The 21,430-nt window shown below is 41.2% G+C and overlaps 1 protein-coding gene across 1 annotated transcript; it reads right to left on the reverse strand.

Annotated features, from left to right (window-relative positions):
- Window positions 1-1,273: 1,273 nt before the first annotated feature.
- Window positions 1,274-11,951, reverse strand: pomk (protein O-mannose kinase). Its single transcript, XM_075456195.1, has 3 exons — window positions 11,841-11,951; window positions 7,042-7,317; window positions 1,274-5,996 (listed from the first exon to the last, which is right to left on the reverse strand). The coding sequence occupies exons 1-3, from the start codon at window positions 11,850-11,852 to the stop codon at window positions 5,232-5,234; spliced, it is 1,053 nt and encodes a 350-aa protein (XP_075312310.1). The 5' UTR covers window positions 11,853-11,951; the 3' UTR covers window positions 1,274-5,231.
- Between the last annotated feature and the right edge of the window lie 9,479 nt (window positions 11,952-21,430).

Raw genomic sequence — 21,430 nt, forward strand, 5'->3', positions numbered from 1 at the left:
ACATTGTGGAGAAAGGTGAAATATTGTCATATGTACAGATAAAACAAAAATATGGTGATGTAGGCACACTGCATCAGTATAACCAGCTGGTAGGATCGATACCTCGAACTTGGAAAAGAAAAAGAAAAAGTCTCTGTATCACAATGGGTATGCAGGCCCTATATAAAATTGGGTAAGTGGATCACAAAAATAAAAATAAATAAAGAGATGTATAACTTCAATCTGGTGAACAGTAAACTCATAGATATTCCTTATAAATATATTGACTACTGGGAACGCCAGCTGGATACTCCAATACCATGGAAATATGTTTTTAAAACACTATACAAAGCAACACTAGACAATAAAATAAGATTTTTCCAATACAAAATGTTTTATAAATTTTTGGAAACAAAAAAAATGTTGTATGTGTGGGAAATAGAACCATCCCCGAACTGTCGATTCTGTCAAGAAGAGGAGGAGACAGTGGAACATCTTTTTTGGTACTGTGCAACCTCTGGGGTGTTTTGGTTTGAGGTTGAAAATTGGTTGTCTGTACACGGCATCCAGCTACATACAGATCTGTTTACGGTGCTATTTGGTAACCTGGCAGAGGCAGAAGGCATACAAAATATAATCCTTCTACTTGGGAAAATGTTTATTTTTGGTTCAAAATGTAAGAATAGATTAAATATCAAAAGGTTTATGAATTATGTTAAACTATAATGTAAAATTGAATGTGGGATGACATATGGAGGTAATAATGAAATGTATGGAAAACGATGGATTAAACTTATAGAAGGGGAACATTGGGAAAACTGAGTCAAAGAAAAAATAATAAACTAGCCTAAAAGGTAAATCAAAAAAGATAGATTTGCTATAAAATGTTTTTTTGTTATAGTGATCATTTATTCTTTTACTTTAATGTTTTTTATTTTTACATTTATTTATTGTTTTGTATTATTATTATCATTATTTTATTATCCTTATCCTTTCTCATTATTATTATCTGTACAATTTCTATAGTTTTAATCTTATGAGTGAAACAGCCTATGTAAATTGTGTTTTGATCTATGTTATAGACTTAATTAAAAAGGAAAAAAAAAAGAAAAGAAAAAGAAAAGAAAAGGATAAAGAAGAAAAAAAGGTCCTCCATTAGGGGGGGTGGTGGATGGGTTTAGAAAAAAAAAAAAAAAGAGTCCGAGCTCTGTTCAATTCAATTCAATTCAGTTTATTTATATAGCGCCAAATTACAACAAATGTCTTCTCAAGGCACTTAAATAATAAAGTCCAATTCAAGCCAATTGGAGTTCAATTAATTGAAATCATAATTAATTTCAAAATAATCCAATTCATTCATATAGAGCCAATTCAAAAACAATCAATCCCAATCTTAACAAGGCTGTTCAAGGAGGTTTTCCCATTAATCAATACTTCCATATTGGATTTGATCAATCTGTCTTTGTTGACAGGATATGTACCTCAGCCTTTTAAGGTTGCTGTAATTAAACCTTCACTTGTTATTGGGATTAAAGGAAGGCATGGCAAGGCAAGTTTATTTGTCGAGCACAATTCGTACACAAGGCAATTCAAAGGAACTGCATTAGGCTGGTTTAAGTCATATTTATCTGATAGATTTCAGTTTGTTCTTGTAAATGAAGAATCTTCCTCACACACCAGAGTAAGTCATGGAGTTCCTCAGGGTTCTGTGCTTGGACCGATTCTTTTCACTTTATACATGCTTCCATTAGGTTACATTATTAGACAGCATGGCATAAATTTCCATTGCTATGCTGATGATACCCAGTTGTACTTATCTATAAAACCAGATGAACCCAATAGGTTGGTCAGACTACAAGCATGTCTTAAAGACATAAAGACCTGGATGACTCAGAACTGTCTGCTTCTAAATTCAGACAAAACTGAAGTCGTTATCTTTGGACCTGAGTGCTTCAGGGAGAAATTGCCTAGCTATATAGTTACTCTAGATGGTATTTCCTTGGCTTCTAGTTCTAAAGTGTAGAACCTTGGAGTTATTTTTGACCAGAATTTATCATTTGACTCGCATATAAAACAGGTTTCTAGGACTGCCTTCTTTCACCTTCGTAATATTGTTAAAATCAGGAACACCCTGTCTCAGAGTGATGCAGAAATTATTATTATTGGGCTGTCCCACATATTCTCTGAAAAGCCTCCAGCTGATCCAAAATGCTACAGCCAGAGTTCTGATGAGAACGTGTAATCTCCTTCGGGCCCTGATCAGAATTGTATGAATATACCCTGCCCGATGCCATAGCCACTGACAACAGGAAGTTATAGTTTTTAGTTCATGGCTTCCAACTTCTCAAAGATTTGACCCTCACACTTAAAAGTGTGTTAGAACAGAGTTAAGCTTTTCATGAGGATACTTTCTTGAAACTGAGAATTTTGGCAAAACACATCCATGGCAAATTTTGGCGTTTCACCATGAAACAGGAAGTGGATATTCTTTATACATACAGAGTCCAATCTGCACCAGCCTTCACTTGTTGGATGATGTGGGGAGAGCAGGGTCTCGACTCTGCTCGAACCAGATGTTGTTTAAGATCAGAATGAACTCTGTTTATACAATGAGGAAGATGTAGCAGCATTCTCAGACAGCAGGTGCCGAATAGAGATTGGGTTTGGGCCACACACACACAGAATGATATTAAAAGGTATAAGAAGATCTCGCAAACTAAGGTCATTGGGAATTTCCGTGCATGCTGCAATGTACATGTCACTGTGTCGTTCTGTTCAATAAATTCCCCATCAGAGGCTGACCAAGACGAGTCCGGGTACTCTTTTCTCCACAACAATGACAGACAGCTCCTGATCATATGTACAAGTTAATATTCTCTCATCACCATAGCCCCACCCACTTAAAGGAGTGTTTCACTGATAAAAAGGAAGTGGTTATTCTTGGTATATGCCATGTCCAATTTGTAGCAAACCTCACTTGTTGGATGACAGTCAGCTCATATAGCTGGCTCATAAAACATGTAATCAACATGAAATTTCAAATGGATGATCATATTGTGTGGCTGGTATGAATGGGATATCAAGATGGAGCCCTTACTTAATTTAAAAAGATTACATTTCAAATTGAGAATATCAGTGCAGAGTAGAAACGGCACCAAATAGTGATGATACAATCTCAGAATCCTTCAAAATGAGCTAAGGTTTTCACAGACAAAATAAAGTTTTAACACAAGTTTTAATATTTCTGTTTTGCCAAGTGAGTGACAGGGGTTAAGGCATGCTCCCTTCATTTGCTGCTCAGTTGGGCTAAATTTGTTCAGACACCTTTGTTCATAAGACAGATAAAAGGGGGTAACACTTGTCTGTAAGTTTTTGCCTGAGGGCATGTCTGTGATGACGGGGCGAATTTTGATATCACGTCATGACAACAAAAGTCACTATAAATCGCTCATATCTCATCCCGCCCACTGACAACAGGAAGTGATAGTTTTTAGTTTATGACTTACAACTTCTTAATGATTTACCCCCCTTAAAAGTGTGTGAGACCAGCCTTTCACGATGTAACCATATTTAAATTGAGAATTTTCACAAAACGTATCCATGGCGAATTTTGATGCATCACCATGAAACAAGAAGTACTTTTATCGCAAGAATACAATCTCCAAACTTTACATGTTTTATGAAGATTAGGCCCTAAATGTATTCCTATGCAAATATTTGGGGAATATGCCAAAAGGGCTCCAGAACACCATCTACAATATTACAAAAACTCAGCCCAGCCCACTTATCTAACTCACAGGTATGTATATTTGCACATATACAGGTCCTTCTAAAAAAAATAGCATATTGTGATAAAGTTCATTATTTTCTGTAATGTACTGATAAACATTAGACTTTCATATATTTTAGATTCATTACACACAACTGAAGTAGTTCAAGCCTTTTATTGTTTTAATATTGATGATTTTGGCAAAAAAGTAAAGAAAAACCAAAAATCCCTATCTCAAAAAAATAGCATATTTCATCCGACCAATAAAAGAAGTGTTTTTAATACAAAAAAAGTCAACCTTCAAAGAGTCAGGACTAAACAAGGTGAGGCTGCGTTTCAGTTTTATGCTCCTAAAATCTGGAACAGTCTTCCAGAAGATGTGAGACAGGCCTCAACTCTGACAATGTTTAAATCCAGGCTGAAAACAGTTCTATTTAGCTGTGCATATGACACCTGAAAATGTTTTATCTGCACTCTTCACTTTTAAATTAATTAATGATTTTTTTGATGTTTTTTTTATTTTTTTTATGATTTTATTGCCTTGTGATTTTATGTAGCTGTAAAGCACTTTGAATTGCCTCGTGTACGAATTGTGCTCTACAAATTGCCTTGCCTTGCCTTACAAGATTTTGATGGTCCCCTGCTGTAGCCCATCTTGGCCTGGCAGCCTTAAAGTAATACTATGTAACATTTCTACCTTAAAATAACAGCTTGAAAAAATTTGTGCGGCTAGAATGAGTTTTAATATTACGATTGGCCTGTCTCCTATGCCCTTCGGGGGTCTGAGTTGGAAAAACTGCGCTATGTAACTTTGCTGGAGCGGCCCGGTAGCGGCCCGGGAGCTGAGCGGAAGTACTTCGACTTGCTTTCTGGCACACCTACCGCAAAAACAAATAGACCCCTCTCACGCTCCCAGGTACATTTGATTACTCTTACCTTCTCGGTCGACATAGCTTGCACCTTCTGACTCCTCGCCGGTTCGTCAACAAACGTGAAAAGTGAAAGTGAAAGGGTGTTGTATTTACGACAGTGTAACTGTACATTACCTCCAAGCCTGTAGGGGGAGCTCCAGAGTGGGCTTTTTGAGAAGTTACATTGTATCGCTTTAACATGCCTACTAGACAACTCTACTTGTGTGAGAGTGTGTGTAAAAAAGATCTTTAAAAATGTCTCCTGTGTTAAAGATATGACAATACCAGGTTGTTTTAGTGCATTTAGTTGCTCACTGACAGCCAGATGGCTGGCAGGTCAAGTGGGCAAAATACAAACAAAGCATTGAGAATCTCTCAATGTACAGAGCACTCTGTTCATTTTCACTTGTAAAATCTGTTTAAGAAGAAACATGAAAAATGGAATCAAAAGGTTCAACACTATAAAAATAAACTAAAAAAATTACTTAATTTCATAGCTTTTATTATAATGTGCAACATAGTAAACCTGCAATTTGCACGTTTTAAATGATTGTCTTTGTTAATGACCCATTCTAAAGTATGTCTCTGATGCCAGAATTGTCTCGGACCATGGCACTATAGACGGATTTGTATACCTTCAAAACATCAAGAGCTGAAGGACGGAGCTTGGGGTCTATTTTCTTACATTCCTTATGGACCTGAAAAAGATGGAAGTGGACTAAATCTCCTCCAGGTACTCTTCCCATAATGAATTGTGTCACATCTGGGATCTTCCAGATATCTGTCTTTTCATCATATTCAGGCATGAGACTGTCTGAAAAAGGCTTCCCAGTATTTCTGAATGGCCACAGCTGTTCTGGGGCAACAAAGTCTCCAGTGAGCTCCCGCTGGCCACATTTCACCATTAAGCCTCTCGACAGATTCACTTCAGGAAGTGCATCAAGGTCATTCACAACCAGGTAAAAGTCATTGGTTAGAAGAAACTGGGAGAGAGTTTTCTCCAGGCTGTTGGAGTCACACATGACTCGTCGCCCAGCTGGGCTGTTGTGAAGGTAATAGAGGATACTGACATAATCTATGGCCAGTCTCAGTCGTATAGGCCATGTGTTCTTCTGCTGATATTGCTCAAAAACATCTTCTAAGTTAAGCAGAGAGCCATGAGGGTGGTATTCTGTAACAAGGATGTGGTCTTCAAAGCAAAAGCCCATCAGCTGCACCACATGCATGCCCTGTAAGGCCTGTAACATTGATAACCCATGGCGAAAATCCTCCACATAATCCAAAGAGGAAAGTTCAGACAAAGCCACCCTTTGACGTCTCCACTCCGCCACGTAGACCTGAAAAAATAAAAGTGCAAGTTGAGCTCAGAGTTACATGAATCCCATTGACCTCACACAGTACATTGTTTGTACATTCAAACATATTTCACTGTATAAACTGCTTACTTTTGCTTAATGAATGGAGCACATTCAACAGCACAACTGACACTGCTAAAAAGATATTCTCCATGGCAGCTTTTAACAGTTCAGGCTGACGTATGAAGAAGGCACGGCTATTTTTAAAACTAAATTTCTGTGTAATTCTTTGCACTCAGTTATCATCCCTTGGGTTCCCTGTGTTATTTGAGCAGAAAGGGTGTGTTTGTATGTTATGAATAAAACAGAGGAGATTAAACTGATTGATATAAGCTAATAATTTATTCCTAAAAAAGCCTCCCATGAACACTCATCTGAAGGAGTCACTGTTCTGTCAAAGTTGCCTTCTTGTGATTTTATGTAGCTGTGAAGCACTTTGAATTGCCCTGTGTATGAATTGTGCTCTATAAATAAAATTGCCTTGCCTTGCCTTGCCTTGAAAATGTGCACCCAAATGAGCATGGCATAATATATGAACCTCCAACTAAACAGCCACGTCTCTAAACATATTTTGCACCGCCCGCCATAAGCCCTTTGTCCACAGCACGACAAGAGGCGTGCATGCAGAGATAAATTTGTTCATATATAAGGACATGAGACCAATCAGTGTCGTTGATGGGACAGGCTTCAGGGAGTTCTGTCGAGAACTGGAACCGAGGTTCCGTATCCCATTCTCAGTCTTGGCCATTACTTCATTTACTTATTTTTGTGTAGGTAATATGTTGTCAAATATGTTTAAACTTAAATAAACTACTTATACAAGTAGTTATGTCTCGTTGTATTAGTTTGTCCTGTTATTGACGAAATGCTGTCATCGCCTGTCAGTCTGGCTGATTGAAAGCTATATTCATTGATGTAGGTTGAAGTAGAACGTAAGTAACATAACATTTTTTGTTGATCTTACATTCCTTATCAGACATTCAGACACAATAAATTGAACTAAGGTACCATTTAAAAGCCAATCTACCTTCTTCACAGCTCCATGGCCGATCAGCTTCAGCTTGCGTACCTCTGCGCGTATGTGTGAACACTGGAGCCAGGTGGTGCAGTTTTTCATCCTCGCTATTTTAAAGTGTCGAGGTACACAGCCCACCTGAGGATATACCAGCTGCTCATTCATCTGAAACACCGAATCCAGATACAGGTAAAGCAATGCAGCAGAGAGGAGCAAAGCAGCACAGCACACCACTGCAGCTGGAAAAATGTGGTAGATGGTACCGCCACTGCGTTGACCCATGGTACTCTGCATTTGAGATAGAAAACAAAAAAGTGAGACGATACAGTGACAGTACCAGGTGCAGGTCAGAACATCAAAGAGTAAACACATATTTATATATATGTATATATATATACATACATATGTGTGTTGTGTTGTGATATATACACACACATATATATATGTATCTAAATCTGACACATATGTGTGGTTCACTGTAAGTGACTGATGCGTCACCAAATAAACTTCAGTCAGCATGCAGCCCCACACATCCACATTTATTCCATCTTAACATCATTACTGACGAATGTTTTTGTGATGAACAGTTTAACTTAGAGAAATTTATTTGAAAGGATGGGACATCTTCCATATACACTACTCAAAAAAATAAAGGGAACACCTAAACGACACAATGTAACTCCAAGTTAATCCCACTTCTGTGAAATCAACCTTCTAGTTAGGAAGCAGCACTGACTGTGAATCAGTTCCACCTGCTGCTGTGCAAAGGGAACAGACAACAGGTGGAACGGAGAGGCAGTTAGCAAGACCACCCTATAAAGGAGTGGTTCAGCAGGTGGTGACCACAGAGCATTTCTCTGTTCTCATCCTTTCTGCCTGATGTTTTGGTCACTTTGCATTCTGTCAGTGCTCTCACCCCCAGAGGTAGCATGAGGCGGTGTCTCCAACCCACAGAAGCTGCTCAGGTAGTGCAGCTCATCCAGGATGGCACATCAATGTGAGCTGTGGCCAGAAGGTTTGCTGTGTCTGAGCACAGTGTCCAGAGCATGGAGGAGATACCAGGAGACAGGCCGGCACACCAGGAGACAGGCCGGCACACCAGGAGACAGGCCGGGACACCAGGAGATGTGCTGGGGGCCGTAGGAGGGCAACAACCCAGCAGCAGGACTGCTACCTCCTCCTTTGTAGAAGGAGGAACAAGAGGAGCGCTGCCTGCAGAATGACCTCCAGCTGCCACTAACATGCATGTTTCTGCTCAAACTGTCAGAAACAGACTCCATGAGGGGGGTATGAGGGTCCGACGTCCACAGGTGGGGCTTGTGCTCGCAGCCCAACTCCGTGCAGGGAGATTGGCATTTACCAGAGAACACCAAGATTGGCGCCCTGTGCTCTTCAAGGATGAGAGCAGGTTCACACTGAGCACATGTGACAGAGTCTGGAAACGCCGTGGAGAAGGTTCTGCTGCCTGCAGCATCCTCCAGCAGGACCGGTGTGGCGGTGGGTCAGTAATGGTGAGGGGAGGCCACACAGCCCTCCATGTGCTAGCCAGTGGTACCCTGACTGCCATTAGGTACCAGGATGAGACCTCAGACCCAGTGTGAGACCATATGCTGGTGCAGTGGGCCCTGGGCTCCTTCTGATGCATGACAACGCTCAGCCTCATGTGGCTGAAGTGTGTCAGCAGCTCCTGCATGATGAAGGCATTGATGCTGTGGACCGGCCGGCCCGTTCCCCAGATCTGAATCCTGCCCGTTCCCCAGACCTGAATCCAATCCAGCACATCTGGGACATCGTGTCTGGTTCCATCCACCAACACCACGTTGCACCAGGAGCTGACTGATGCTTTAATCCAGGCCTTGGAGGAGATCCCTCAGGAGGAGATCCCTCAGGAGGAGATCCCTCAGGAGGAGATCCCTCAGGAGGAGATCCCTGAGGAGAACCTCCGCCGCCTCATCAGGAGCCCAGGCGTTGCAGGGAGGGCATACGGGAACATGGAGGCCACACACACTGCTGAGCCTCACTTTGACTTGTCATCAGAAAATTCCACTGAAGTTGGATCAGCCTGAAGTGTGATTTTCCACTTTTATTTTGAGTTGGATTCCAAATCCAGACCTCCATGGATAATAATTTTGATTAACATTGATCCCTTTTATGTTATTTTGTTCTCAACGCATTCCACTATGTAATGAATAAGGATTTTCAACTGGAATATTTCATTCATTGAGATGAGGAAGTGTTATTTTAGTGTTCCCTTTATTTTTTGATCAATGTAATTACTTCCACATAGCTGCATGAGCAAATGGTCATCACCGACACAGCGTTTTATTTCATTCACTTCCCCATCAATTTATTGGTACATTTTGAGTGGGAGGGTACCTTAATTTGGGGGATAAAATTCAAATACACATCTATCATCTTGTGGTAGTAAGCAGAAACAAGATTTAAATTGTTTAACTTGTTTTATTCATTGTGATTGCTTGTCGGCGATAGTGGCACTTCCACTGTAAAAAGAGAGGCACCTTTTTGATACTGGTTAGTGCCAAATCCATGAAATTTCAGACCTCAGTTGGATTGTTAGACCATCACTCGAAGCTCTGCAGCTACAAAAACTTTTTTGTTTCATTTGAAAACGGAATGAACGCCTGATACACGGATACACTAAATAAGGTGCGTGTGTGTGTAAAGATGAGTTAATTACTGAACTGTCTTGAAAGATTACAATTGGGGGGGGGGGGAAGCTTTAAACAACCATATAGCAACTCTTCAAATGCCCATAATTCACTGGATGGCCGGCCAGAAGTGTACCATCTCAAAATCAGAAGTTTGGTAGTTTGAGCCACATCTTCTCCAGGCCGCATGTAATTTTATATATTTATGTTATACAAATTCCTTTTTTTTAAGATTCATGTATGTGACAACAAGGGCAAAGAAGAGGTACTGCATTAAAAAACTAAAGACTAAACTATAGGCTTATCTGTCACTGATCATTGAATAGCATTGCTTTTTGTTCTCTCTGTGTGTGTGTGTGTGTGTGTGTGTGTGTGTGTGTGGACGGACATTAGATGAGAATTATTCACTGAGTCTGGTCCTTTATTTTATTTTAATTTTTTATTTTCTTTAGCACAAGTTTCTTGTGTTTATATTGAATCCTAAATTGTCTTCCCATCTGTCTAGGGACCTGACTTATCGCACTTACTCTGGCACTAGTTTTGCTCTTAGCTGTTTGGTTTTGGAAGGAAATGCACTTATGATTTCTTGTGACCTGAAGTTCTTTTGCCTACCGATGTTGAACGCACTTATTGTAAGTCGCTTTGGTTAAAAGCGTCTGCAAAATGACCGTAATGTAATGTAATGTAATGTAATGTTTTGATTTTCACATAAATGGCAACTAATAACATTGTATGGCTTCTAAATTCTAAAACTGATATCTGTCACTGTGATCGAAGGATAACATCTATTCATGCTGTTGCCGGACAAAAATTGACCTATAAGCATTATGTGTTAAAAGAAACTGAAATGTGTATTTGAATAATAATACAGTATTAAGCCTCTTTCACAGCTCTTTTTCAAACTGGGATGGATGCACCTTTGTTGATGATCATGTCATGTGTTACAGTACAGAGGCCGAACGGGCAAATGATAAATGGACTGTGCCAATGCTTTTCTGGTCTAGCTGACCACTCAAAGCACTTTGACACTGCAAGCCACATTCACCCATTCACTCCCACACAAACGCACGTCTGACTCTGTGCAGTTACAGGCTCCACTGTACTCCTGAGTAGGATTCAGTGTCTTCCAGTGGACACTCTGACCCAGGGAGGCCAGCCTGAACCGCCGGCCTGCACCACCAGCCTGAACCTCCGGCCTGAACCGCCGGCCTGAACCGCCGGCCTGAACCATTGGCAGGTGACTGCTCTTGCTCCTGAGCTGCAGCCGCCTCCAGCCCCAGGGGTTGGAAGCAGATCTGCTGCCCATACGCCTCTGAGCCAGTATGGGAGTTAGTAGCAGAGAAACATGATCCCACAATAACGCCACACCTGAAATTCCTCACTAACAAAAAGTATTGTTGTTGCAGCTGATTCCAACTGCTTCAAACTAATTTGGTTGTTGGACCATTTATTTCAACAGTTTGTTTCAAAATGGTCTTTTAAGTTGGCACAGTTACTTCTTATAAAGTTTACTGCTCTTATAGCTTGTCCCACCTTCTGGTCAGGGTTAGAGGAGACAAACGAACAGTCTCTGTTTCCTGGCAGGCAGTCAAACCCAGACAGCGTCCGCTGTAATCTACGTTATTACAGGTGGACATTTTAGTGGTTAAACGGTCATGAGAAAGTAGCTTCCACAGCGACTGTGGGACTCTTTCAGTTCATTGAAAATAATACAGTTCAAAAACACGTTGAGAAAATAAAACCATCTTTTGCCACGAGTATCCAATTTAATTCTGAAGCCTCAGAGATAGAACAACAAACCTCAAAGACTTCATTAAAAGGTGTACATTAGCATTTATTTAGGTTTTGAACTGTAATACTGTGGATCCCATAGGGAATACAATCTCTGTCGGACACGACACCTGTCGAGCAAATTTCACTGCACATTGTACTGTGTAGGATTGTGTATGTGACGAATAAAACTATCTTGAATCTTGAAATGTGTCTATATTATAACCTAAAACTTTCCTTGAGCACGGAGCACGGAGCTGTCCGAGCAGCGTCTCTAACCGTCGCTGTGTTCAGAAAGAAAGATCCAACTAGCTTCCTTTCAGATCAAATAACCTCAGCTGGCGTTACGGAAACAGACATTGAATTGTTTACCTTCTGCCACATGAGTGGTGGAGGAGGTGGAGGAGGTGGAGGAGGTGGAAGAGGTGGAAGAGGTGGAGAGTCTCCCCTATGGAGTCTCCCACTGCCGCTGCCGCTGCTGCTGCTTCTTTTTCCTTTTGTTGGCGGGTGGCAATAACGGTGCATTACCGCCACCTTGTGTACTGGAGTGTGAACCAGAGTTAGCCTGTTTTCTTCTCTGGTGCATAGACATAATATACGTGACCCTGAAACATCCCATAGTTAAGCTGCTATAGGCCCAGCCTGCTGGGGGGCCTCATCTGTCCTCCCTTTCCTCACTTTACTCTCTTTTTCCCCTGTTTAATTTCTCAAATGACATTATGTATATGTGCCATTATTGTGGTCATTAACTCGTGTTTCCCTGTTCCAACAGATATCCTTTGAATGGTGTTACAGTGTTTGTTGTCCCCTCTTTTCTGTCCTCTCAAACCCCAGCTGGTGGAGGCGGATGGCCACCCTTCCTGGTTCTGGTTCTGCCAGAGGTTTCTTCCTGTTAAAAGGGAGTCGTTTCTCTCCACAGTCGCCTCAGGCACGCTCAGGACGGGAGATTGGACTGAAGACAAGTTTAGGTGCTATCTGTTGGTTTCCTTAGCTGGGAAACTGTTTTTGAATTGGCTCTATATGAACAAATTGGATTATTTTTAAATTAATTATGATTACAATGAATTGAACTCCAATTGGCTTGAATTGGACTTTATTATCGAAGTGCCTTGAGATGACATTTGTTGTATTTGGCGCTATATAAATAAAACTGAATTTAATTTAATTTAAATGCAGCACTGAGATCCAACAGGACAAGCACAGACACAAGTCCGCTATCAGAGGCTAAGAGGAGATCATTGGTAACTTTCAGCAGTGCAGTTTCTGTGCTATGATGCACTCTGAATCCTGACTGAAACTCTTCAAACAGATTATTTCTGTGGAAATGATCACAAAGCTGAGCTGCAACTATTTTTTCAAGAACTTTAGACATAAAAGGGAGATTGGATATAGGTCTATAATGAGCCAACACTTCTGAATCAAGAGTAGGTTTTTTAAGTAAAGGTTTAATTACAGCAACCTTAAAAGGCTGAGGTACATATCCTGTCAACAAAGACAGATTGATCAAATCCAATATGGAAGTATTGATTAATGGGAAAACCTCCTTGAACAGTCTGGTTGGGATTGGGTCTAAAACACAAGTTGATGGTTTAGAAGAGACTATTGCTGTTGTTAGTTCAGAGAGATCCACTGGGCAGAAGCCGTCTAAATACAAATCAGGTTCTAAAGATACTTCTAAAGCTGCTGTACTTGATGATACATCACTGATAATAGTGGGAAGGACTCCATCAATCTTCTCTCTGATAGAAACAATTTTATTGATGAAGAAGCTCATGAAATCATCACTGCTGAGAGTTAAAGGAATAACTGGCTCAGCAGAGCTCGGACTCTTAGTCAGACTGGCTACAGTGCTGAAGAGAAACCTGGGATTGTTCTTATTCTCTTCTATTAATGATGAATAATAAGCAGTTCTAGCTTTACGAAGGGCTTTCTTATACGTTATTAAACTATCTTTCCAGACTATTTGAGACTCTTCTAAATTAGAGGAACGCCACTGTCTCTCCAGCTTTCTTGCAGTCTTGCTTTAAAGCAGTTCTAGCTTTACGAAGGGCTTTCTTATACGTCACACCCCCTTTTCTGAATTCTTACTTTAAACATGGGAATTATAAATGCAATGCCAGTTCTGCTGCTTGTGTTTTTTTTTAAGCATCAGTATAGATTTGAATAAAGCTGTAATAATTATTTTCTACATGTTTTTATTACTTGTGGATGCACTACAAAGTTTTTGTCATTGCTCTTTTTGTTCAGTACTGCAAGGTCTACTATTGTTTCAAGAAGTACCCATGGATGTATGACTGGGAGTGGTACGATTAGACTTATGTCTGTTTCCTTTATTTCTGTCACTGTTGCTTTATGTTCAACTACCCACCCAAAACTTTTTGTTGCTCTCCTTTCCTTTCCCAAAGTGGTTTTAGTATTTCTTTAGTTGGGTGACCTTCATCATGTCCTTTAAGATTAGCTCAGTAATTTAAAGACAGTTCTCCTCAGTTCTAGTGACATTCTCCTATCTTCACTTGCAATGCTGATGTTGGAGTTGTGGTACTGGCACCTGATCATAACCTTTGAGCCTGAAATTCAATCATGTCTGACTTCCTGAGTGTCACGATCAGGCTTGTTTGTCGTTGCTTTGGTTTCTGAGTCTCAGGTGAGGGTTGAGCAGGTTTCCTGGGAGCCTTGAGCAGAGTCTGGATTGCTCCTGCCATCACACCTGCTCCTCATCTGCCTTTATCCAGACACCCTTATAGGAGCTGAAGGAGCAACCAGTCTTCGCCAGATTGTCTTACTTCCCAAGTGGTAATTCGGCCGACTCCTATTTGCATAGTGAGTATATTTCCAGCCCTTACCTTGCCTTTGTCTCTCGTAGAACTTTGGTCGTTCTCTCTCCATGCCCTGGTTTGCTCATCCAGGATCGGCACCAGCTGTTGGAGTACTAACGCCTGCCTGCTTCACTTATCTGCCTGCTCGCCCTGTCGCCGACTCAGAGCCACTGCTCCACGGCCAGTGCCCTCCCCTCTCTCTCGGATTCCCTCCTGGATCTAGCCAGGATAAAACCAGTCATTACATCTGGAATATCTTTATCCAGACTCCTCCTAACTACCTCTCTCCTCCCTCAGAGTACCGCCTCACCTGGATTCTCCTGTCAGTCTACAATCACCTCCTGCGTACAATAAACTCTTTTAACCTTCATCCTCCCTGTTTCCAGTGTCTGCTCTTGGGTCCAAGAAACTTTAAGGCGGCTAGCAATGTAGCCATGACACTGACTCTTGTTTTTTGCTACTGATCCAAATGCTAAACAATCATAGTCTAATACTGATCTTTATCAGTCTTATGTAAATTGATCTCAATGCTAGTCTCTCTGCCCCCATTCATTCCTTTATCTGATAACATTTGTCAACTATTTTTTTAAAAATGCACTGTCCATGTCATTCTTTCATCCAACCATAATCCTAAAATTCTCTGCAACTCTTGATTATATAGCTTTAATTTCATGACTTTTATTTTGTTTCTCTATTTTACTTATATTTTTATTGGTTTTTCATGACAGAAATAATCAAACATGACAACATCACAGTACATTCTAATAAGAAATAGCACAGCCAGGCAACTGGTTCACTTTAGGCTAATCAACAGTTAAAACTTTTAGACAGGGGGTGCTTCCCAGCACCTCAGTCCATACAGTTTGTGTCCCTCGGAAAGCATCAGGCAATTATACACCCCATCAAACAGAACATTTGTAGGACAACAAAGTTGTACAAGTCCCTTTTTAGTCTGAGCAGGAAGGTCAGTCTCTCCATCAGGTGAATTTCTTAATTGACGTCCAACCAGTTTGAGGTCGTGGGTGGGTCAGAAAATTAATTTTAAAATTATTTTATTTGCTTTTAAAGCTATGAATGGCCTTGCACCAGTGTACTCTGAGCTTCTGCAGCCCTACGCACCCAGTCGAACCCTCAGGTCAGCTGACCAGCTGCTCCTGAGGGTTCCTAAAACAAGGCGGAAGCTCAGGGGGGACCGAGCATTTTCTGTTGCTGCCCCTAGGCTCTGGAATGAGCTGCCACTGCACATTAGGCAGGCCCCTTCCTTGTCCTGTTTTAAAAGTCGTCTTAAAACACACCTCTTTTCTTTGGCTTTTACCACCGTCTAGGTTGTTTATTTTATGTGCTCAGTTTTGTTTTATGATGTTTTATTGTGTTTATTTTAATGTACAGCACTTTGGTAACCTTTGTGTTTATTTAAAATGTGCTTTATAAATTGATTGATTGATTGATTGATTGATTGACTGATTGATTGATCTGACTGCAGCCATTTACGAGTGATTGCTTTTTTTTGCTGCTGCAGACATTCATTTTAAGAGGTATCTATCACTTTCTGCCATCCCGTTTGGTAAATCCCCAAGATAAAGAGTTGTAAATGGCAGAGGAATCTGTTGTCCCAGAATGTGTTGTATAGTTTTCAGAATCTCGTCCCAAAATGGCCGCAGTCCTGGGCAGCTCCAAAAGATGTGATAGTGGTTTGCCTCGTCATCTCCACACTTTCTCCAGCATGTGTGAACCGTTGTTGTTAAATATTTTTTTTATTTTAGGTGTTACAAAAAACCGAACAAGGTTCTTCCAACAGAATTCACGCCAATATGTAGAACAAGAAGTAGAATAAACAGTATCACACATGTTGTCCCATTGCTCACAGGTTATTTTATAATTTAGTTCCTTCTCCCATCTCTCCCTGATGTATGTTGTAGTGTTATCTCTGCTCTTTGCAATACCCTGGCTGAGTTTTGAAATAACAGATTTACAAGCCTACCCTTATATGCCCGTATTATTAGATGTATTATTTCGTTTGATTCTGCAGTTTCCTTCTCCCAGATTTCTTTGATAAAATATTGTCGATTTTTTCCGGTTATGGAGGCGTAGGATACAGACGCATGGTGCCGTGCTCCACTTGCTAGCCCACTGAAATTAGCCTTCTGCCGATTTTTCATTAAGTCAACTCGACGCCACGCGTGCTTTAATAAGTGGGAAAAGTGATAACGAGACAATGCCACCGAAAAAGACGGACGGAAATAAAGATGAGAAGAATAGGCAAATGACACCACCGAGTGCTAGCAGCAACAGCGGCGGGCTAGATGGACAGCCTCCACAGCACGCCCCTCAGTGGTTCATTTCTGAGATGGAAAAAGGAATGCAGAGGATCGAGTCCATGATTGAGGGACGTCTGAATAAGCTTTCCGAAACGATGGAAAAGATCGCTAAAGACAACGAGGCTATTGGACACAGAATAAAGAGCATCGAGGGGAAGCAATGTGAGTTTGATGACTCGCTAGCTGCTTTGCAACTTGAGCTGGATGACTACAAAAAATCTACGGTTGGCGAATTGAGTGACCTGAGGGATCAACTGGACGACCAAGAGAACCGAGCCCGTAGGAAGAACCTGAGGCTGGTCGGCTTTCCAGAAGGAGTGGAGGGGAAGGACACAGTGGCGTTTATTCAAGAATGGCTACCCAAGATGCTTGACTTAGACGGGGAAACTTTTGAAATAGAGCGTGCTCACAGATCCCTGCTACAATGCCCGGCGGATGGCGCCAGACCCCGCGCTATTGTGATCCGGCTGCTCCGCTTCTCCGACACGGTCAAGATTACCGAGGCGGCCCGGAACAAGAGTTCCCTACGATATGGCAACTCGACCATAATGATATTCAGAGATATGTCAATTGCTCTGTATAAGAAGAGGAAAGCCTTTGTGCCGCTGAAAAGGAAACTCAAGGAATAAAATATCACTTTCAGACTACTGCACCCAACCACTTTCTCTATGGATCTAGAGGGTGGCCGGCGCACCTTCACAACGCCACAGGCTGCGGAAAACTATCTTAAGAGATATCATCCAGATGTGCTGCCCCAAGATTAATCCACTACGCGGTGGACTGAACTACGCATTTGGACACGTCTCCGTGACGGACGGACAGGACTGATCTCCATGGCCGGGGAATTTTTTTCGTTTATTTTTATTTTTATTTTTTCTCTACCAGCGCAATCTTACCGCTCGTACTATGGACCTGTTTGGCCTGGGAACTTTCGTGTTTGACGCGGGATTGCTGTTCTCTGCCTGGAGTAGCTGTCTGCGGCTTCCCCCGGATCGTTATGGACATGCAGCCTTGTTGTCACTTAGGACACTGCTCGGACCGGTTTATTTTCATTTTCAGCGCGGACCCCAGCTGTAAGTAGACTACCGGGAGGCTGTATTTGGGCTTTGAATTCTGTCTATAAAATGTTCAATACACTTAGCTATGGTAGACGTGTTCTGTACTACTGTAACCGCCAGGTAACGCGGCCAAGTTTCAAGCGTTATCCCTCTCCTCTCCCCTAACTTCAGAGGCGATGGTTATTATTTATAATTACATTATAGGACGACTAGGTGTTATAGGTATCACCTCCTGTTTTATTTACATTTCTGTATATTTTTATAGACCGGAGGGCGGCTTGTTTAGTCATTAACAATAGCTCACTAACTAAAGGGTCTGGCGAATACAAGATTTTGGCCTTGTGGCTTTGAGGTTATGTAATTTGAAGTCCTTCCTTGATGTTTTTCTGAGGATTTGCTCCATGGTATAATGCTTACAATGTTCCCTCACCTTAAGAGGTAAAACTTTATGTAATTGTTTTTTTTGGGGGTTATTTTTTGTTGTTCTTGTTTTGTCATGGACTTGGCTTAATGGCTAATAGATTACTTATTTTTGTGAGGAGGATAGGCACCATTTAATGATGCAGCAATAGGTAACAGCTGCATTAAAAAAGCGTCAGGTAGATCAGGGGTTCAACACTTCCTCAGTTGGGGAGGGAGTGGGGCAGGAGGGGGGATTGTGGGGATTAGTTTGATTTATTTTCAGGTTACTCCTTTTTTTGTTTTTTGTTTTTCCTTTCACACTCTTACTCTGCGTACAAGACATAGAAATGTATCTTTTAGATAAGACAATGGCCTGGATTTGTTGCCCTGATTGCTTCTGGATCCTGCATCACTTCATAGAAGGAATAGGTTAGGGAAATGACAGTTGTAGCTCTTAAGTATTTGACATGGAATACTAATGGAATCAATAACTTGTTAAAACGTAGAAAGATACTTAGTTTCCTTAGGAATCATAAAATAGACATAGCTCTGTTGCAGGAGACTCATCTAACTGAAGCAGAGCATGTCAGACTAGCACGCCAATGGCAGGGGCAGACCTTTTACTCCTCTTTCTCATCCCAATCTCGAGGTGTCGCCATATTGATACGTAAAGATGTCCCCTTGCAGGTGAACAACGTTGAGAAAGACAAACAGGGCAGATATCTGATACTTAAAGGTTCCCTAGCAGGTGAATCTATTACGCTAGTTAATATTTATGGGCCAAATTACGACTGTCCTCAATTTTTCCAAAACTTATTTTTCACACTAACGTCTCATCCCAGTGAACTTTTTATAGGCGGTGACATGAACTTAGTTCTGGATCCTTCTAAGGATCGGTCATCCTCTAATCCCAAAACTCTGTCACATGCAGCCAAGACTCTGAAAAAAGAAATAGCAGATTTCAAGCTTGTAGATGTATGGAGAGAAAAACATAAGTCAGTACGTGAGTATTCATTCTATTCACACGCTCATAAAAGCTACTCCAGAATTGATCTATTTCTTATTCATGTTGACAGATTCCATCTTATATCCTCATGCGAATATTTAGCTATGACTCACTCGGACCATGCCCCTCTTCTGCTTCAGATCGTTAAAAAGAACACTAGCAGTAGCTGCAAACTTTGGCGATTCCCCACACATCTAGTTAATGACGCAGACTATGTTAAACTTATTAGTAACAAAATAGACTGTTTTATTAGTATTAACAAAGGGACCGCCTCGCCATCGGCTGTGTGGGAATCCTTAAAAGCATTTGTGAGAGGTGAGACTATAAGCTATAGCTCATGGAAAAAAAAACAATACATGCTGAAAACCAAAACACTTGAATCAGAGATTAAGACTCTTGAAAAAGAGCACTTCCAAACTCACAGTGAATCAACTTTGGGTCTTCTAAATATCAAAAGAACTGAATATAATTTGCTAACCACTAGGGTGATTGAGAACGCCATGGCTAGAACTAAACAACAGTACTATGAACATGGGGATAAAAGTGGTAAATTATTGGCCTGGCAGATCCGGAAAGAAGAAAACTCTAGATGCATCCCCTCAGTTAAGACCAGGGACGACGCCACAATAGTCCATGATCCCAAACGCATCAATGACATTTTTAGGGATTTTTATGTTGACTTATATTCCTCCCAGGGGGTTGACAATCATAAAATGACTAACTTCTTAGAGGGACTGGTAATCCCCAGGGTGGAGGTGGGGACACGGGAGGACCTGGAAGCAGATATTACGAAACAAGAGGTTTTGAATGCAATTGGTAAGCTTTCAGCAGGGAAATCGCCGGGGCCAGATGGGTTCTCCATGGACTTCTATAAAGCATTTGCATCTAATCTAATAACACCACTAATGGATATGTTCAAACACTCACTTGAAAGTCAACAACTGCCTAAAACTTTAGAACAGGCCCTGATTACCGTCCTGCCAAAACCAGGCAAAGATCCACGGCTATGTGGTTCATATAGGCCCATAGCCCTTCTCTCCTCAGAATATAAAATATTCACTAAGGTTATAGCTTCCAGGCTGGAGAAGGTGATACCCAGCCTTATACATAAAGACCAGACTGGCTTCGTTCCGTTTTGCTTTTCCGCCGATAACGTCCGTAGGTTTTTCGATTTGATTTGTTGCTCCAAAAATATTAATGTGCCGGTCGTTGCCCTTTCATTGGATGCTGAAAAGGCATTTGATCGCTTGGAATGGCCCTTTCTCTTTGTAGTTTTAGAAAAAATGTGTTTTGGTCCAAATTTGATACGAATGATAAAGATACTCTATCTCAATCCATCTGCAATGATCCGAACAAATGCTGACATCTCATCTCTGTTTCCCCTGTCACGCGGCACCCGCCAGGGATGCCCCCTTTCTCCGCTCCTCTTTACGTTGGCGGTTGAACCTCTCGCAGTTGCTGTTAGAGCACATCCTGTAATAGAGGGTGTAATGGTCAAAGGCGTGAAACATATAATTTCGCTTTATGCTGATGACATTATGCTATATCTGACTAATGTGGAGGCATCACTGCCCGCCCTCTGCTCCCTGTTAGAAGACTATAGCTGTATCTCTGGTTACAAGATAAATAAACAGAAAAGTGTAATGATGCCTCTTAACTCAACTGCTCAAGGTGTATCGAGGGGAAACATTCCCTTTCATTGGGATCCATATAAGCTTTGTTATCTTGGTCTGCAAATACCCAACCAACTACACCAGACCTACTTTCTCAATTATGAACCTCTTTTTAAAAGAGTTGAAGCAGATTTGGACAGATGGAAGTCTCTTCCTATATCTCTGATTGGTAGAATAAATTGTATTAAAATGAATATCTTACCCAAATTTCTTTACTTGTTCCAGGCACTACCAACACCAATCCCAAAAATTTTCTTTAAGAATCTGGATAAACTGATATCTAGATTTCTATGGAATGGTAAAATTCCCAGAGTTAAACTCAAAACCCTCTGTCGGCCCACTGAAGAGGGGGGGCTAAACTTACCAGATTTCCAGATGTACTACTGGGCAGCCCGGTCCAGAGCTATTTGGATCTGGATCAGAGACCTGGAGCACCCTCCAGCTTGGAAACAGATCGAACAGTCCCATACAGCAGAGGAGTTATCTAGCATTCCTTTTATTTACTCTTATCATAAGCAAAAAAATGTAACTAATAATCCATTGATAAAACTTACATCCAAAATCTGGGATGAAATTAGGGCTAAGTTTCATAGTGTCCGGACACTGTATGGTTTTACTCCATTCCACTTGAACCCGGTTTTACCAGGGGCATTGAGAGATAGTATTACTAGAGACTGGTACAACAGAGG

Source organism: Odontesthes bonariensis, chromosome 22, assembly GCF_027942865.1.
Source record: "Odontesthes bonariensis isolate fOdoBon6 chromosome 22, fOdoBon6.hap1, whole genome shotgun sequence".
Classification (NCBI taxonomy): Eukaryota; Metazoa; Chordata; class Actinopteri; order Atheriniformes; family Atherinopsidae; genus Odontesthes; species Odontesthes bonariensis.

What these genes read in the sequence shown, in the direction of transcription:
- pomk (XM_075456195.1), bottom strand. An exon ending in GCCATGGAGCTGTGAAGAAG is followed by an intron (nt 5,997 to 7,041) that starts GTAGATTGGCTT and finishes TTATTTTTTCAG; the next exon opens with GTCTACGTGGCGGAGTGGAG.